General features: G+C 38.9%; 1 protein-coding gene across 1 annotated transcript in view; it reads right to left on the bottom strand.

The window, feature by feature from the left end:
* FLT4 (fms related receptor tyrosine kinase 4) overlaps positions 1–12,195 on the bottom strand; it is a 115,095-nt gene extending 102,900 nt beyond the window's left edge. Inside the window, exon 1 of the mRNA XM_081316397.1 lies at positions 12,045–12,195. Coding sequence (XP_081172523.1) covers positions 12,045–12,165 — 121 coding nt within the window. The 5' untranslated portion in view covers positions 12,166–12,195. The remainder of the gene's footprint in view (positions 1–12,044) is intronic.
* Positions 12,196–21,052: the final 8,857 nt, after the last annotated feature.

Here is a 21,052-nt window from a genome sequence, read left to right on the forward strand (position 1 = left end):
GCAGTAGCCACAGAAGTGGCAGCTCATATTTGTGTAAATTTTTTGGCTTGCTGTCTCCCTTTATTTTTTGTTAGCAAGCCAAAAAATTTACACACACACACACACACACACACACACACACACACACACACACACATACATTTGCAGTGGTGGGATTCAAATTCTCTGTGTGGATGCCACTTCTGGAAGACCATTCTGGGTCTGGGCAACAAAAAATTAGCTAACGGTTCTGCCGAAGTGGTGCAAACCGGCTGAATCCCACCACTTGACATTTTGTATACATTTATTGTACTGTTGGAAGAATAACTTATAAGCATAGGCCTGGATGACATAAAAAGCAGAGGAGGAATATGTAAAGAACCAAATATGTAAATCTGTGGTATTGGTCTGATGTAAATGAGAAGTTCAGGCTGCTAAAGTATCTACTTATCTGGCTGGAAGTAAGCCCTGTGAACTCAATGAAACTTACTTCTCATTAGACACCAGTTACTTATTGCACATTGCGAGATAGCTGTAACAGACCACAGATGCAGAAATTACATTGTGCCACAAGGTGCGCTTCTAATATATAAGACTTGGCAATTGCACAATGACACCAGCATTGTCATCATTTAACTTCCATTGCTTTCCCCCATGGATGTTCAGTGAAAGCACTGAGAACAGGGGCCTTGCATATCCCATAAATCACACAGAGCTCTGGCAGTTCACATATCTTTGTTTTGCAATAGTTTTCCCAAACCTTCCATCCTCCAGAGAGTACCAAGTCAAAAAACACATCTGGAGGATACCAGGGCAGAGAAAGCTATTCTACATCTTTGGGATTATCCAGGTTCTTCCTGATTTTCTCCTTAAGTAAAGAAAAGTGTAATTTCTATAAAATTTCTGATCTGCCAAATGTTTTTGGATAGGCCAAGCAATTCTGGAGTAGGTCTTTGAAGTAATTTTTGGAATTTTTATTCCCAGTTTCAATCAGACAATATTCCCTAGGAAGTCATTGAGTAAAGAAAAACGAATTTAGTATTTAACCCAGTAATAAAACTTCCTTCCTTCTTTCTGAGGCACACTTTACAGGACCCTGCTCTTTTTCTTTATGTCTACATCTCCGGAGACCACGGCTATTAGCTATTCTAGTAGTACAGCCACCATCTGCTAGATTGTCTTTATTCCTTCCTGCAGATGCTAAATGCTACAGTGGAAATGTGGAAAGCTTTCAGCTATGAGCAAGGAAAACAGATTAGACAGAGGGCTGAAATAAAGAGAAAGGGCACTGAACAGGCAGGAGTATCTTTCAAGGTGCATGGTCTGACTTAACAAACATTTATCTTCACACTTCCTTTTGAAGGTTATTTGCAGCAAACCCCCCCCCCCCAAAGTCTGATACATCATTAAACAATCAGGATGTAAATACAGGGTAACTCAGCAAAATCTGCCAGTGACATAAGCAGCGAGCATACGTAGGGACAAATCAGTGGACCAAAATGCTTATTTTTCCACCGAATTTCTCCCTGGATTCATGCTTCAGCCACTTTGGGACCAATCTGACATTAAAATACTAGCAAAAGCAACCCATTAATAATGGCTGAGTTATGATGGAAATAGGGGGACGCGGTGGCTCAGTGGGTTAGGATGCTGAGCTTGTCGATCAGAAGGTCGGCAGTTTGGCGGGTCGAATCCCGAGTGCCGCGTAGCAGAGTGAGCGCCTGTTACTCGTCCCAGCTTCTGCCAACCTAGCAGTTCGAAAGCATGTAAAAAATGCAAGTAGAAAAATAGGGACCACTACGGTGAGAAGGTAACAGCGCTCCGTGCGCCTTTGGCGTCTAGTCATGCCGGCCACATGACCACGGAGACGTCCTCGGACAAGCGCTGGCTCTTCGGCTTTGAAACGGAGATGAGCACCGGCCCCTAGAGTCGGAAACGACTAGCACGCATGTGCGGGGGAACCTTTACCTTTACCTATGATGGAAATGGGAGGATGATTTACAAAAAAACAAAACAAAACCTGGCACCCTTACCCAGACAGTATCCCATTTGAAAGCTCCCCTGCCCCAGCATTGAAGCCAAAATATGATGCTAATATTCAGTGGTTGTCTGGCTAAGAACTTGACAGGCAGAAATTTATACTGCTTTACGCTGCAACATCTCAATGACTCCTAAAGGTTTACAATATCATCTAAAACATCCACGGCAAAAGAAAGTATATCAATACAACCACTATAGATGTTACCATAGTTGATTTTCATGGCCCTTCAGAACTATTATTTTTAATAAATTTCTAAAACCAATCTTGCCTTCCAAAGGTTTGATTTCAAGAGACACCCCCCCCCCCCAAAGACCACGATGGAAAAACAACATTCTGGGCCTTGGCATCTTGCAATTCTACTGATTGAAAATATTTGCATGACTCATTTAGTTGGGCCATGAATTTGAGGGTTAATGTTGGTGGGGAGTAAGTGTGTTATGTATTTGTGCATTTGGTTTTCTTTTCTTTATTTGTTTAGATTTATTTAACTCTTTGTTTAGAACTCTGGTTTTTACCTATTAATCACCACGTCAAACCATTCATGACATGTCAACCTTTACTTCTGATTTTCTCAATTTGAAGCCCTCCAAAAGTATCAGGCTGCAATGACTAGATGTCCCGTTCAGAATGGATATCCTGGAGAAACCTAAGATGTGCTAAGTGCGCAAATGGATTGTGTTAGCACAATATGTTACTACTGAATTAAGCCATTTTCTGGATTTTCACAATATAGTATACTAGAACAGAGTGGCCAAACAGGTTCGGATCACCCAATATACTGAAGATAAAAAAAAAACTACCCAGTTTTACCATTAACCAAGCTTAGCAACCAAACATGCATTTATTTGGTTGACATATTATAAAACGTATTATGTGATTAAAGTCATGTTGCCTGACCTGCCTGTAGAATCTGTGAGGCATGCTGCTCCATAAGTAAATTCCAAGTTAACATACGCACAGTGGATACACATATTTAAAATATTTTTGTTTCTTCTCATATGCATTTGTAAATCAGTGTGTGGGTCTTTGCAAACAGATCCATGCTGAACATGTCACGAAGGTTTTTTTTTTTAATGCTGCTTGGTTATAGAATTCTGCCTGACCTCCAGCCAAAAAACCCTCCGTCACTAGATACCATGCCATTGTTAAGTGCTAGCTTACTAACATAAGTCAGTGGAAAACTTTGCCAGGTCTGGACACCTGCCAAGAAGCTATACTACATTTCAGGACTCTCCTCTTCTCTCCCCTAGCACTCCCCCACCCACCCACCCCGCATCAGCTGACTCAGCCCCTCCACCAGAACTTCCCTGGACAACGTCATCAGCTCACAGCCTCAATGGCTTTCTAACAAGAAGGCGAAGTGAGTCGCATACGTACAGTATGAATGAGTAAACCAAAGACCTCGAATGTACATGCCTCCTCCAGTGGAAAATGCTATTTATTAAATGGTCTACTTGAGCAATGCCTAAATGAGAAAACATGGGGAAGATAAGCCAGTCGTGTGGCTCTTCTGTCCCATCCAGCTATAATGAAAACTAACCCTTTGCCTGCCATAATACCTAACAGCACCCATCAGAAAAAGGTCTCTGGGCTGTTATCAGGCTAGGACAGTTTCCGCCACTAGATTTCTCCTGCCTATCAGGAAAGCTAAATAAGGAACGTAGTTCAAGCGCCTGCAGGAAGAGGGGAAATGCAGGATATCCGGCCCAGCTGCCAATTTTTCCTTTCCCATGAACCACTGCTGACCTCTACCACCAAAGGCTCAGACATCACGCCTGGCATCACAGCTAAGCTTCTTTATTTAACTCTTAGGAGGCTACCTATTAAAGAAAGAGTCTGTAGGTATGAAGCTTCATTACAGGTATATGAAATCTACAGTAGTGCGCCCCCTGTGCCAGTCGGTTTTGGGAGAGAACTATACTGCACTCAAGAATTTTCAGCAGCTTACAATCGTACCATGACTAAACAGTTAAAAAACCAGTCAAACGTTACACAGAAATATTCCACACTGAGCAGCTTACAAACCCACATAATATTATATTCCTACACAAGAGGAATCTCTCTCACTTCAAATGCCTCTAAAATGCCTGCTGAGGTGGTCACGTTCTGACTGTTTCCCTAAATCCTGGTAACACTGAGAGAAGTCAGTCTTCAAACAAGGGAGGAGGCCAGCCAGAAAGACTCTTTTAGGTAGGAACATTTGGGATCATGTTACAAAATGGTTGCTAGTACAGTACACATTCATTAATTGGCTAGAATGGGAAATGTAAATTGTTACGAAGCATTTCTTTACACTGTTTTACCTGCTATCCCTCTATCATACATCCTGGAAAATAACCCTACTATCCTTGCTTGGTTTAATAATGATGACATTACAGCAATATATAGTTTTTGTCTTTTGGTATCAACTGTGAACAGTAAGGGAATGAGCGGTGTAAAAATATGCCATGGACTAGGACTTGGTAGAGTAGCAATGAAGGCTTTATAAAAGATATTCAGATGTCAGGAGGTACCTATATCTACATGTCGGCAGTGAAAGTTGGAAAAGTTGGAAAGAATATTGATGTCAAATTATCATGTATTGAATACATTAATTGCGCTTCTATGTCACCCCAATCATGATTCTAAGCATCTTACATATGCTCATTCCAAGAACAACAGACTGCAATTGCCCATATATTTTAAATAAGAAAGATTTGAATTCTGAGACGTTTGTAAACGTAAAGATGATGCTGGAACATTTGCAGCATTCTGTACACCCATTATTTTTACTGTGAGAAATCTGATGAGGTGAGGAACCTAGTGGTCTATCTCAATCATTTTCTGTTAAACAAGCCACAATTGCTAGTTTACATTACACTAAACCACAGAGAAGCTATTATCAGAACAATTCCTGGAGTAGGACAATGCGTGCATCAAACTACTTAATGGGACTCACGTTTCCAGAGTTTCAAACCAGAGTACTCCCAGTCCTTGTTGTTGGGTTGTTGCATGGGTTGTTTTGCTACAAAGAATACATTATCATTGAGCTATAGCATATTTTTCAAACTTGCTAACTCTAAGATATGGACTTCAACTTCCAGAATTTCTCTTGGGAGGCGATAGCTTCAGTTTGAAGCTACATATATTATACATAACCTCATATATTCAAATCCTGAATTGCTCCACAACTGGTTCATCCAGCAGCCCATTGTTTCATCAGATCATCAGCCAAAGAGACCATTTTTATCTGAGGTGGAGCCAGAGTTAATAATGGAGGTGGATGGCTATCTTGAATGAAACGATGAAGCACTTAAGAAAGTAAACCACACTCTTTCAGCAGCAATACAGTTTTGACCTTCTGGAAAATATAATCACGGCACTAACTTGAATGTCCTCCTCATTGGCATGAAATAAGTTCTAAGATATCCACAGACCATAAAATTCTAGGATTAATTTTACTAGTCACTGGATAACTAAGCAGCTGCAAAAGTTCTTCAACGCCACAAAGGAGAGATTAGGACTGTATCGCACTCCGTAGGAATGCCTAGCACCAAGTCACAGGCTGCAGCCAGGAAGAACTTCTATAGAGCACAATATGTTAAGTATCTTTACTGAAGCAGGTGCCATAGCACTTGGGGATCTATCAAGGAAGAGGGAGGCAGTTATACATTCCATATGCCTCTGCATCGTATCAGTATGATCCAGTATGTCTGCTGCAAGGATTTGTCTGCCTCCGTCAACTACATTCTTAGAAGTGGAGGGTTTGGATTTTACTTGGCCTTTTGCCAAAGGATACTTTTAGAAGTTTTCTCATTATAAATGGAGATCTGATCCATAGAACTGGGCATGTCAATCAAATTAGTATACCTTTAATCATGTGGCTAGATTGGTTAGTAGGAAAATGAATTCAAGTGATGACTGCAGATCACATTATTTAAATATCAGATATCAATCAACTTTGCCAGATTGTTCAAATTAAAGAGCCATTTTAGAATAAATTTTGCTAAGCGGATTGTTGAGAAAAAGAGCAAGGAATCTTTTGAAATTACAAAAGTTACTATCTTTTTATAGAATGTGTACTAACTAATGATATTTTTAACACGTCTCCAAAGCATTCATGGTAAGGTATGCTGTATGGATTCTTTTCCAATATACAGTTTAATCTCACAATAAAATGAGGCAAATTAGAATGTTTTTGCAGGTAAGTGAACAAGGCTACCCAACAAACTTCATGGTTTGAAAACAGATTGGAAACTGAGCCTTCCTAATCCAGGATAATAGCAACAGAAATAGCACTTAGACTTATATACCACTTCACAGTGCTTTACAATTCTCTCTAAACTGCTTACAGAGTCAGCATATTGGCTCCAATAATCTGGGTTCTCATTTTACAGACCTTGGAAGGATGGAAGGCTGAGTCAACCTTGAGCCCCATCAGGCTTAAACTCCTGGCAGTGGAATGCAGAGTTAGCCTGCAACACTGCATTCTAACCACTGTATCATCATGGCTACAACTTTAATTCCTCCCTCTCTTTTTTTCCACAGAACCCAAGGTGACTAATATGAGAAAATTGGTTATTTCATCCCAACAATTCTGTGGAGTTCACAGACATCAACAAGAACCAACCAAACTAGTCCCCCCAGGCCCTCCCACCCAGTGAGGTCCCTGGAGAAATGAAAGTGAATTTGTATCTCTCTGATCTGAGTCTGTTTACCTTAACCACTGCAGAGTTATATTTGGGCTGCAGTCTAAGAAGTTATATGGCTCCAGATATGTACCTCAGTCTAGTCCCTCATTTTACAGTCAGAATTTTGGAATAAAAATCAATCTTCATCACTCTTCAAAGTGTACAGATTAGCCAAAAATAAAAACAATGAAACACTACAATGCAGTTTGTGTTTCATAGAAGCCAATCTAACTAACAAGACCATGTAACTTATTGTCATTAACCAGGAACGGTGCTGCCCATAGATTCATCATGATTAATTATAGGTAATTCACAACCTTGGTTGAAAGGAAGTGAGGGTGGTGGGGGAGGGTGTGGTATGGCAGTGATATGTCCATTTTTGCTAACTGGTTTAGTTGGCTCAGCATTGGGATAGTTAGGAATCCACTACTGTAGAAATAAACATAATCGATTGAATACATTTGACAAGCCCTTTTGACTTTACAGTCAATGATTGCATAGTCAATAGCACCACTGTGATTGGCTCCTTTCATTTACTCGGATGTCTTTTGGACTGTGTCCCACCAAAAAAGTCAAGCTTATTTCCACGTGCATTATCAGACTGTACTGTGAAACTCTTGCCCGTAATTTTGCTGCTTTAAAATATTTGTGACAACTGGAATGGAATCTTCAGAAATAAAACCCGTTTCTGATGCCAACATTTTTAACAATAATTGTGCTGTACAAAATAGTTTGATTCTATACAGATTTACCTGAAATTATATTTGATTAATATCCTATCACATAGAAGGATTTAAGTGTGTACTGTCATTTGCAGCTTTTCAACAAACATATAGTGTCTCAAAAGGGTACATTTTATCGCCATCTATCATAATTCTTCTTGCACATCCCTAGACAAATAACATTACAGTCAGTACAAAAATTTAAATGATCCATAAAACAACTAAAAGATGGACATAGGCCACAAATAGACAACTAACACATATCTCAGTTCAAGTTCCAGAACTGCATTAGGAAGGGGAAATGACTTGTTTTAAATTTGTAAAATATGAAGTGATAAAAAACCCCACATTTTTAAAGAGAATTCAATCAGTGGAAATACTTCTTTAATCACCACAGAATGGACCATTACCACAGGCAAGACTTTGGTTAGGACATGACTTATTTTCATTTTTCACATGCAAAGCTAGACTATTGTGGGAAAGTACATACTGAACCAGCTAAAGTTGAGTAGAACCATTCCTTATCCTTAAAACCACCATTTTTATGAATCAAGGAAGATTGCACTGCACACAGTCTCATCAAAAAACCTATCCATTGCACCACATCTCATCAAGAATCAGCTTTACTGCATGTACTCTCATCAAACTGATCATTGCTCCTAGTTTCAGCTGGGTACCTGCAAATCCTCTATTATTCAGCTGGAATGCAAAGATAGATCATAGGGTATATCAGCATGACACTATATTCAAATCCCTAGCTAATATTTTCAAGAAGATTCATATGGGCATTAACAAGCAAAGACAAGAGAACTCGGTAGGATACATAACCAAGAAACTATGGGGGAAAGCAGAAACCTTTGGTGGCAAACCAGAAGATAGAAACCTAATTATTTCAACAAAATCCCCCAATTCCCACAAAATTGTTCTTCTAAGGAATTCTGTCCAATGCTATCAAGTAACCAAGGGAAATCCATGAGGATCAGAAAGACAGCATTCTCTCAGTTCCTGTCCCAACAAAAGTAATTAATAACAAAGCTGTTTTAATGCATTAAGGCTAAAGTCTGATTTAATGGGCTTAGATATTTATCTAAGTTTTATTTATTCATTCTGCAATCTTTTATGATCACCCATTTACCAGAAGGAATTCTAAATGTGAAACAAGAGTAAAACAATATTTTTTTAAAAAAAATTGAAACAAACAAAAACAACATTGTGGCCACCTGCAATAAAACTTGCATCCATCAATCAACCACACCAGATTTCATTGCTTTCTTGAAGGCCAACAGAGTTGAGGTCATCCATATTTCTAGGAGAGCCTGTTCCACGAGGCAGGCACCATGACAGAAAAAAACTTATTTCTTTTATTATTTCTGAAATAGATTATATGGAGACCGGCTTGGTTTACACATTACATTAAACCTTAGGGTCATTTAGATGCTTTTGGCTTAGGGTGTTATGAAAACCAACTATGGTATGTAAATGTTATATACAGTTAAGTTCATTATTAAATACATGATAGTTTAGTTTAAAACTATTTCTTATGTAAGTAGCCAAAGCTATGTTTTACAATTTAACTCTAGGTGCCTAACATTTATCAGCTCAAGGGCCACATTATATTTTGTGTGTCCTGTTGAAAATAGCATTTCAAAAGTCGGTAGAGCCTGGATTTTGAAAATGTTAATGGACGAAATGGGAGCCTTAACTGCAGAAACTCCAATTTTGCCCCTTAAAACTGCCCCAAACTTGTAAAAATTCAATACACAAAATAATACATTTTCTTTTGGCCTGCTCTCTTTTGATGAAGAGGCCTCACATCTTGCACTCCTGTTCTAACTCCAATATCCCAATGCCTCATTAGTAAATTATCTTATTTGAATATGACAGCATGCACTCTGCATTCAAGACTGATATCATTCTTGCTATATATTACCTGCCAATTCCTAAGAAATGTTGGCAAAGGTATGTAAATTCAGTCTTCGTTGTAACATTAATTAAAATGTATTTTAATATTGTAGCTTGATCACTCAAATCCAGAGTATAACATCTATGGTATATGCATTAAGCTAGTATAAAAAAGGCAGCAGCATCCTCACATAATACACCCTTGGATTAAATTCCCATATGGCAGTGATCATTGTATAGTATCATAGTGCTGCATTCCATAGACATTTCAACTATTGCTCATTTAAGGATCCTGCTTTATATCACTTTTTGATAGAATAGCAATAAATAATACACTACAATCATGATGTTTCTAGAGCTGAGACTATCAGAAATGATCTTACGCTGCAAAAATTGATCTTACCACATATAAAGCTTCCTGCAGTAAGATTTTTCTGTGGTTTCTCTAGCTCTTTATGGCCTCTCAGCTGAACTCTAGGCAAATCATGTATCAGTCTGCTACAAAAGCATTTTCTCCATGTCAGCAAATGCAGCCTACAGATTTATTTTATTGTTCATTCCTGCGCAGACAATCTATCCACTTTCAGGTTTGTCTGGCGGTTTACAGGGCTAGATCCAGCTTATGTTTATTCAGACCCAAGTACCATTTTGCTTTATTGATAAGTGCTAAAATCACCAGAAGCAAGATAGGCACAGATTGTTGCAACATGCATCTGAAATAGCTATTTTCACCCATGTACACCTACTTTTGTCCAGTTTTAAAATTAGTCAGAAAGTATACATGTAAAAATGAACTTTCAAGAAATTGGACTGAAATTTTATTTTTCCACAACATTTTTCTACTTTAAAGAATTCTATAGCTTATTCACCAATTATTAAAGCCCAGTTATATTGCCAATCATTGAACTTGGTAATGTTTTGAGTCCCCTCTCCTATGGAAGTACATCTGGCAGGACCCAGAAGAAGGGCCTTCTCTGTAGTGGCTCCCTTCCTTTGGCACATCATCCCTACATAGACCAGCCCCCACTTTGATACTCTTTCGCAAGGTACTGGAGACCTGATTTTGCCACAGGTTTGAGAACTCAGACTTGTGGGTTGTTTGACTGATTGCCGTCACCGGTGGGATGGGGTATTTTTTGTTATTGTTGTATGTTGGGTTTTTATTTTTGTAAGCCTCCCAGGGTCACTGAGAGTGATAAATGTGACAAACTTGGGAAAGCCAAGTTTTATCAGAGACTTAAGTATGAAGTTTAGGTGGGAGCAGCTGATCCTACAAGGACTATTTTTTTTTAATCTTTACGTTTTAGGGTCACTTATGGTTTTATTTTATTGGGAACAGGCTAGAATCCATAAGGGCACGTGACATATACATAACAAATAAGAGCAAAACCTCATCTAGTCCCTTGAAAAAGGAAATACAAATGGATCCCTTCCCTGCAAAAACGTTTTTCAATCCCAAACGTATTCGTTTGGAAAGCCCATTGAATTAAATTAGACCAGGAGCAATCTTAAGGACCAGACTTGTACTTTAAAAACGTATCAGGTACATATAAACACAAGAGGCAAGATAACTCAGAACAGGTTCTCGGAAGAGATTTCCTAAGGAACCAGCACCCGGTTCTTCTTATCCTAAATCGACAAAGCAAATCATCCTCATAGCAAGATTGATAAGGAGGCGTCCTTTCCAAATCACCTTTTCTAAGGAATTGGGGCGGCCTGGACGAGAGGGGGGGGGGGAATAAAACACCCGAGAGTGCCCTCTGCCGGTGGAATGAAGTACAGTTCTTCAACGTCGTCGAAAAAGATAACGCGCTGGAAGAAGCTTCGGTTAGCTCAGGGGTAGGCAACCTCGGCTCTTTTATGACTCGTGGACTTCAACTCCCAGAATTCCTGAGCCAGCATGGCTGGCTCAGGAATTCTGGGAGTTGAAGTCCACGAGTCATAAAAGAGCCGAGGTTGCCTACCCCTGGGTTAGCTGGCAGCTGCCGTGCCCAGAATGGTGGAAAGAAACAAGAAGGGGAAGTCCAAGAGGAACGGAGTATACGGAAGGCAGCGAAGAAGACAAAAGCGGGTGTTAGAATCCAAACTTTGAGCGGCCCGACACGTTACGGAGATACCCCGTGTAAAATTAGTTAGTTAGAGCAATTAACCAGTGGAACAACCTGCTTCCAGAGGTGGTGACTGCTCCAACACTGGAGGTTTTTAAGAAGAGACTGGACAGCCATTTGCCTGAAATGGTATAGGGTTTCCTGCGTGAGCAGGGGGTTGGACTAGATGACCTCCAAGGTCCCTTCCAACTTTATATTATTATTATTATTATTATTATTATTATTATTATTATTATTATTATTATTATTATTATTATTATTATTATTATTATTATTATTATTATTATTATTATTAAAATGGCAAGAGAGATGACTCACACGGGGCGAGGGAGAGCAGGAAAAGAGGCAGCGCTGGGCGAAGGTGCTCGGGCAGAGCTAAAGGGGGACTGTCGGGGAAGCCTCTACTCCGCCCCGCTGGATTCGGATAGGGTCGACTGGAAGACAGCGGTCTGTCTCTCTTCTCCCACCCACCCGCGCGAGTCCTTCCATCCCACCTCAGCTTGCCACGCACGCTGCCACCCGGGGCCGTCCAGCCCGTCTCCGTCCCTTCCCGCCCCACCTGGCGCAGCCGCTTGCCGGCGCCCGCGTGCGCTCCGTCGACGGCGCGCCCGCGCTGCCTCACCTGCTTCCCAGGCGACGCCGATCCAGAGGCAGAGGCAGAGCGCGCCCAGCCTCTTCATTCGCGGCGCCGGGGCGAAGGCCCGTCGGGGTGGGAAGGCGGCGGCGGCGCGAGACGGACCCATCTTTTTCGCCGGCCAGCTGCTGGAAGGAGCGGCCGGTCTTGGCCAGCGCAAAAAACGCCGCTCCGTCCGCCCCAAGCAGAGCTGACGGGCTGTCGGGAGGTGTGGGGGGGCGGGAAGGGGAAAAAAACAACAACAAAAAAGGACGGCTCGGCCCCGCTTCCCTTTCCTTTTCCTCCCCTTTGCTGTCGCTGCCAGCGAGTCCTGGCCTGGGCGGCTCAGCCAACTTTGCCGGCGCGGAGGAATTCGGCCAACGGGCTCCTGCCCCCGGGAAGGTGCCGAGCCGGTGTGAGCAGCAAAAAGTGAAGGAGAGAGGAAAGAAAGCGAACAACAACAACAACCACCACCAAAAAAAAAAGGCGGGAAGGGCGCCGGAGGTGTTAATCGACGGCTGAGGGAGGTCGAGTGGGCGAACGGAAGGGTCGGAGAGGCGAAGAGCAGAAAGCGCGAGGTCGGGTGGAGGCGGCCACGGATTGGTGGGGTGGGGCTTGCTGGGGAGCGGAGCCGAGCCGAGCCGAGCCGAGCTCGGGGCAGAACGCATTGAGGAAAGCGGGGTGGGGGTGGGGGGTGGGGTGGGGGTGGGGGTGGGGGGTGGGGTGGGGGTGGGGGGAGAGGATGCTTCGAAGGGAGCTGACAAAGTGGCGCGGGATGTTGAGAGAGGAAACGAAGCGTGTCGGGAGGAAAGGGGAATCGGGGTTCTTAGCGGGAGACCGAGGTAACGAAATGGCTGGCGGGGCGGGGGGGGGAAAGAGAAGGAGCAGAGAGGTGGAACGGAGTAAAATAAGGCACGCGAAACGCCGACCCAAAAGAGCCCGAAACGAAGTGCAGCTGAGACTTTTCCCCACCAGCCCTGCGGATTCCCGAGGCCTCCAGCAAACCTCAGAAAAAGCCGCCTTGCGTGTGCAGGGGGAAATAATCTTAAGATTAAAATTCAAGAAGTCAGGGTTTTCCTGACACGAACGTTGAGTTAAAAGTGGCTTTGTGTTGCTAAAACATTTCGAAGGGTGAAAAACGACCACAAGCATAAAAATCACCAGGCTATCTATATCTATATCTATATATATCTATATATATCTATATCATCTATATCTATATAGATATAGATATAGATATAGATGGAAAGGAGGGGACTGTTCATTTAATAATAATAAAAAAATAAGACGATCCTTTTGGTTCTGTTCATTTGCTCTCTGCACCCGAGAAGTTGCTGCAAGTAATTGCGAGACTGGTGTGGATTGATCTCAAACTGAATCTCTCAGAACCTTTTCTGCTCACTTGATCACCCTCCAGCAAGTCATGAACAACGTTATAGAGTTGAAATTGATCATTTAAGCTTCTTGAAGGAAGGGGAGAAAAATTCATTGTAATAATAAGATACCACAACTACTTTGCTATGTATTCCTGTATTTGTGAATTTTGACCAAATTGACTTGGAAATCCTATAAAATCAGGCTGGTATGCATTTCATATTAATAAGCATATTCACATTCATTTCAGACAATAAAAATGGGTAACTAGAACTGTGGGATCACAAACGCTCTCCCAATATATTCAAAGCTTTGGAATACACAAACTTACATTTATATGAGTGTATGGATGCACATACAGCACGTATAATTTCTTACACTGTATAAACATTTTAAGCACAGGAGAGTAACTCTTAACTGCAAACAACGGTGTCTGGACCTGCTATTTCCTCTTCTGTTTGTTGTTTTGTTTCCTTTTTGTTTCTTACTCAGCAAAGCCCACTTTACGAACTGCACAACAAAGTTTTCAAAAAGAAAAAAAAACCCTCTCTTTTTATGACCCATGTAAGTCCCTCATTTGGGGTAGAGAAAAGGTGACTGAAAGGTAGCCAAAAATTCAGATATTGGTATCTTTTGCTATATAGTTTTTTTCTTCTTCAAGTCATTATTTTGCTATGAAATGAGCAATAGGTTCAATTGCCTTTTTGCTCTAGCCCTAATTCATGGAGGTGCTGACAGCCTACAAAATGCTAGATTTATTTGCATTCTTATAGGATGAGTTTTTCTTGTAGATGGTCTGCAGAGAAGACAATTGTTCTTAGTAGTTTGCTTTTTAAAGCCTCTACTGTATTAGACTGTTTGATAGTCAGGCATGTTTCCTTCTATATAGGGATTGTAGTTTTATCTGGAGAAAAATGCATGTCTGTAAGGGCATAAGAACAAACAATAATTTTGCAGTTGTTGGTTACCAGCTGCAATGTGTGTTTGCGGGTGCAAACATCTTCAAACTGAATGGCTTGTGTGAACAAAAGGTGAAAGCACATTTAGAACTGACATATTCTTCACTGATATAAAAGCAGAAAATGAGAACGATGCAGAAATTAAATTGCATTATTGACTTCTTTGTGTTAATACATTTGAATCTTTCCTTGCAATCCTTTATAACATATTACACTAATTACAGCTCATCTTTTCTCTGCTCCCTAGAAAGCACCCAAGTATTGGAATTGTTCTGAAAATAGTACTCTGTTTCAATTTTTCAATAAAAATGGGTTAAAGTTTTAATATTCACATTTAGAAATGTATGTAAATACATAGTATGCTTTGATGAAGTTTAGAACTAGTGTGTCACTAGATGTAAACATATGAATCCTGCAAGTTATTGGGGAAATGTGTCAAACTAAGTAAGAATGCATAGACTAAATTGCTTGTCTTTTACATCTCATGTTTATGTCTGTCTTGGCAGGATTGGTGGTAATTCAAACATTGCATAGTCTGATTTTTAAAAGTACAGTAACATTTGAAGTGAAATTAAATACTCAAGTAACAGCTGATGTGTTTTGAAAATGATACATGCATGGATAATTTAACACTTTCACCACTACAACTCTTCTAACCAAAATCCTATCAAATTGCTGAAAGCTGCCTAAAGATGCCCAAGTACAGGAAATAATGTTTAGGAATAGTGGCAGACCTGGGCAGTCTAGGATCTACTAGGCAGTCCCCTTTATCGCAGCTTTGATCTGGTTTAACTAATCTATTTGAGGGAAATGTGGAAGGTGAAAAAAGGAAGTGGTGGCCAGGGGAATAAATAAGCATAAAATAGCTCCACTGATTTCCCCACCAAACAATGCTTAGGAAGTGTATCTTTTTCTCCTGCAACTCTCAGGTAGACCCCACAGAGTTTGATGTAGCCTATGATTGTGCTCTAAGACTGGGCAAACTTTGGTACTTCCAGCATTGCTGAATTACAACTCCCAACATTTCTTTATCACTGGAACTGCTAGAAGTTGTCGTTCAATGGCATTTGGAAAGCACTACTCAGAATTGCGTTAAAGTCATCTGAATAATGGGAGTAGAGAGGTTGTATCATAGCCCTGACATATTGTGCCCTCCCTCCCAGTTATAATTGGAAAGAGACTGTAAATATTGCACCTAAGAAAGAACCAGCTGTTTACATTAGCTCTGCCTGGCAGATTTGTTAAATGCATGTACCAACGTAGCTCATGCTTCCTTTTATTCCCTATTGTTGGATGTATGTTGCTCTAGTCTAGAGGACTGCCAGAGCAAGGATAGGATTCTGATGCAGCAAAAGAGCAAAGTGGGTTATGATAAAGGGAGGAAAGAAACAAGCAAACATAAAAATCAAACAGAAATATGCAAATAGTGCTAATTTATCCATTTGTAAAGTGAGGACTTTGAAAAGATACAACATTATATAATTTCAAGATTAAAGTTGATTCAACAGGTAGGCAATTGGGCACCTGCCTTTTCAGATCAGATAGTATCTTTCCTAGCTTCAGTTGAACATATTTCAGTAAGTTAAGAGAATGGGTTGTGCTAGGAAAAACCTGCAATTTTGCATTTTTACACAGAAATATGCGCTCAACATTTCTGGTGATGTGTACTCAATTTCCTTCCCTTACTATTTTGAATATACATAATGTCCTGTTTCTAAAACCAAATGGCAAGGAATTAATATTACAGGAATTTTTTGAGATTCTGGAGCAAAATTCTGGAACCTAGTGATAAAAAACCTACATACTGTGGAATTTAGTGTAATCATAATTTTACATAGCTGATTGAGTCAATTAAAAATTTAAATATGTCCCATCATTTGGGTTGAAATAAACATGTTTAACCACTATTGCCTTAGAGAAAGCATTCATGATAAAACATATTAATACATTATCTAAATGTAGATAAAATATTTTTGTCATTCAGTTACTGCTTTATTCTCAGCAAAACGTATGCAGTCTTAATTGTTTAAAACTATTATTCTTAACTCTTGTCAAAAAATTAATAAGAACAGTTTGCTTGGGACCAAACTCCATGTGAGTAAATGTTTATAATACTGTAGTTAGATATTTCCTAGCTTTGATTACCAAACTTGTACAAATTTTGTTTTCTGTCATTTTTAATGCAGGCATTGCATAAACTTCTTTTATTAAAAAAATCTCCCTTTTCTGTCCTGAAGCTCTATTATTTAAAGCTACAATTTATATTTATCATTTCAATTTTCCAAAGGAAATATAGTTAAATTTCTGAGTCTTTTGAAGTGTAATAGCTGTTACTATATGCGTACATACTTACACTTATTAAGTATAATACCTGTTCGTATATATATAAGAGCCATGGTGGAGCAGTGGTGAGAATGCAGTTTTGCAGGCTAATTCATTGCTCACTCCAGGTGTTGGATTCTGACTGGCTCAAGGTTGACTCAGCCTTCCATCCTTCCGAGGTCAGTCAAATGAGGACTTGTTGGGGTCAATATGCTGACGTTGAAAATCACTTAGGGCTATAAAGAATTATGAAGTGGTATATAAGTCTAAGTGCTTTTGCTATTGCTGCTACATTCGCTCTGGAATTGTGAAAGTTTGTGATGCTAAGTGAAATTATCTGTGGATCACACTCTTGAGTTTTTGAAGAAGCTTCTTAACATTCTTTATGCTGAAACTATTTCACAAAACTATCATACGAGGACATACAATTGATTAATTGATTGATTAGGTGCCATCAAGTCATTTTTTACTCCCACAGTATTGTTAGTTATCTTCAAAAGCATCAAGGTATAAAGGCATTACTCTTCCCATCTTGCTTCTTTAAAGTATAATTTTACTTTCATAGAGTATCACAGGGAATACCATGGCACGCACTATTATCATCTTTGTAGACATAAACTTATCATGGCATAATCCAATCCAAGGTCTTCATGGCTGCTCTACCAGTCTGCAGTGTATTTCTTGATGGTTTGTTCCTTTACTGTTGATAATTTATCTTAAAAGGCAGAAACTATCCTTCATTACAGTATCTCCATTGTCAGTTGCAAGGCTGGTTGTTCTAACTGTTGTCATTAATTTGGTTTTCTTTATAGTTGGCTAGTATAGTTTGTCCCCACAAAACGCTTAGTGAAAATCTGGAAATCAAAATAATAGATATCGGAAAGAGGACCAGATTTTCAAGGAAATATACATGCAGGTAACCTGGATTTGCGAAGACTAAAGTTTGTAAGGAGGTGAGGTTAGTGATGAATAACAAGAACAACAAAAATACATACTTCAGATATATATAAAAGATTACTCGTTCAAGGAAGACAATAACAGATAATAAAGAAAAGGCAAAATTCAATCAGAGCTGGAAGGGACCTTATAGCAATTCTAGTCCAACCCGCTCTCAAGCAGAAGACCCTATACCATTTCAGACAACTGGCTGTCCAGTCTCTTCTGAAAGACCTCCACTGGATTCCGATTTTGGCTCAGTGATTTCTGAGTAGAGAATATGCATTCCACCAGGCAACTGAAAAAATCAGTTGAAGATGTTCTGTCACGTTTGGTAGAAACATAATCAGAAATGCCTGTTGATCCTGAAAGAGCTGAAATTTCCTGGGTAGATCAATCCTATCCTATGCCTCTACAGGAACTTGTGATGATTTGGCTATACTTCATTAATTTGTGAAATTTGGAGAAAGAAGTATCAAATGAGTGGAATGAGCAAACTCCAAAAAAGGGAAAGAAGAATTTGGGAAATTGTAGATCAGTCAAGCTAAAATCAGTAACGGAGTGTTGCAGAACAGATTATAAAGTGATAGATCTGAAAATAATGCAGTGTAGTTACTGGAAGTTAGCATAATTTTATCAAAAGAATCTCATCATAATTTCTCTTAACGGAGAAGTTTAATTTTCCCTTAACTATTTCTATTATAGGATATAGACAGGACAAATCATAAGATAAGGTCATATGAATGTTGCTTGTAAAGCAGGAAATACTTTTAGGAGTAAAACCTAAGATTATAGGAAAAGTTTCCAACAAGGCTTGAGTCTCAGATTTAAATTTAACATCTTCGTTTTGTAAACATTTTGATAATAAAATGACCCTGATTATGGGAATTATATTACACTCTTCCTGAATCTGTCAACATGCCCAAATGGAATAGTTAAACACTAAAAGCTTGTCAAAACAAGTATATTTTGAAAGTGTGTCTCAAATTAAATGGAGGGTGCAATAGAGTTTCCCAGCCTTCTCAAATCTGGTGTTCTCTAGAGGTTTTAGATTACATATGGCTTCATTTTCTAGCTAGAGTGCTCAAAGACTATGATGGCTTGTGATGATGGCTGTCCTAATTCAATATATCAGCAGGTCTCCAAGTCAAGGATATTTGGATGTTCAAATAGTGAATATTTCAACTTACTGATATTCTTTTTCCAAAGGGGATTTCTTCCATCAGTCAGTCCAAACAGAACAACTAATGATCGTTCAGCATTCTGTTAGCACAACTTGACCCATGCTTAGCTTCCAAATAAGATAGACTCAGTCTCCCCCATGAATAATAGCAGATTGTTGGCAGGCTTACCCTCTGCCATAGTTGACTGTGTGGCTGAACTACCAATTTAGCCATTTTAGCATTTGATTGAATGCTCTGCCTTTTGTGATTCATTTAGCTGAGACAGTGATGGATTGAAATGGCTAGTTATTTCTACTTGAACTTGAGTTTTCATCTCTTTGTGTTGCCAAAAGCTTAAAGTACTTTTCTGGAAGACAAATAGCTGTAAAAAAGTCCTTTTGCTTTACTTAGGACAGGGATGAGGAATTGGTTAAGACTGAGCAATTGCAAATAGGAAATAGAGTTTCATTCTACTTTAATTAAATATTCAAAATTTTCCTTTCTGATCCTTTATCAGTTTCTTCCAGATGTGTTAGATTAGAGTTGTGTTCCAAAACCTCTAAAGAACAAAATCATCAATTTGAGGAAAACAGATAAAGCTGTTGATTTTTCAGCATTTTCTGTTTTGCTTAATTGGTTGTTCAAGTGTTTAGCTACTGCTTGGTACTGTAGTGAGACAATGTGTTTATAAACAAATGCTAAACATTTCTGAATTAATATGAGATCAACCACACTTTAATACTTCCCAGTCCATCAAAATGTCAGCGTCTCTTGGAAGCTATTGTCCCACGGTCAGTGAAGACATTGAATCTGAAAACAGGTTAGCTATTTCAGTAAGACAACAATCTGACTCATACCTTCAAATAAATTAAGAATTATTTACAGGAAAGGAATAGTTTTAGATTAAATCAATTCTTAGATTTGAATATTACCAAAATTTGTGAGCTCTCAAACATGCAGTATATGCAAGGAAGCCTTGGAATATTTCTCAATTTAGAAAGTACCGCAAGGAAGAATAGGAAGAGAGAGAGAGAGAGAGAGAGGGAGGGAGGAAGGGAGAGAGAGAGAGAGATTGTTACCTGGCCACAGAAAACATTTAGAAACCATTGCTTCAATCTGAACAAACATTAAAAGCAACAAAATCTCCTTCAAAAGGTAGAAGTCTTCCTCAGGTGAGGTGAATAAAACAAAATATTTTCATGTTTAAAACAAACAAGGATAGTGTAAAGAACATCATGACCAACAATAAACTTTAGTTCAACAAATTTGATGCAAGAAATTGATCACACGAACCACTTTATTGGGAGATCTCAGTGCCTGAACTGATTTACTGGAGGAAAATCTGAAAAACTGACAAAACTGGATTAATAAGTGATGGAGTTGTGGATCTCTTGACAAACATAAATAAATCATGAGGTCTAGATAGCATCTACCTGAAATATCTTGAAGAATTTACTATAAAATTGCCAGTTTGTTAACAAAAAAAATTAACTTCCCCCTAAAATTGGTATCCTTCCCTGAAGACTAAAAACACCAAAGCATTTTTAATTTTTAAAAAAAGAATGTTGAGGTACGAGGGAGGGGAATTCAGGCAATTGAATGACCATTAGTTTGTTTGGGGTAAACTGATAGAAAATATTCTCAAACGTATATATATATATATATATATATATATATATATATATATATATATATGTATATGTATATGTATATGTATATGTATATGTATATGTATATGTATATGTATATGTATATGTATATATATATATATATATGTATATATGTATATGTATATATATATATATATATATATATATATATATATATATATATATATATATATATATATATATATATATATATATATATATATATATATAATGTGCTTTGCTTTAAAGAAAAAGACTGGTTTCAGTGGCCCAGATATTTTTTTATTTTTTTAAATTAAATTTTAAATGTTAATTTTGTTTAAACCATCCAGTAAGAATGACCATATGAGTGTTGTGTACTACAAAGTCCAAAGTCTCCAGAATAAATTTAACATCCAAGTGCTAATAAAATTGATCTTCTTATGAACTAGTATTTTCAGTTTGTTTATAGATGCCTTCAAGTTGGGCACGAGCAAAAGTTCCTTCCAGCTTCAAACCTAACATGCAATGTAACAGTGTGAAATTATGTTTTTAATTTTGCATCTGCTTCTTTCTATATAGATGCATCTTCTTGGGTGAGACATATATACATGTACTTTGTACTTGGGCATCCA

The sequence above is a fragment of the Vipera berus genome (genome assembly GCF_964194415.1).
Source record: "Vipera berus genome assembly, chromosome: 2".
Taxonomy (NCBI): domain Eukaryota; kingdom Metazoa; phylum Chordata; class Lepidosauria; order Squamata; family Viperidae; genus Vipera; species Vipera berus.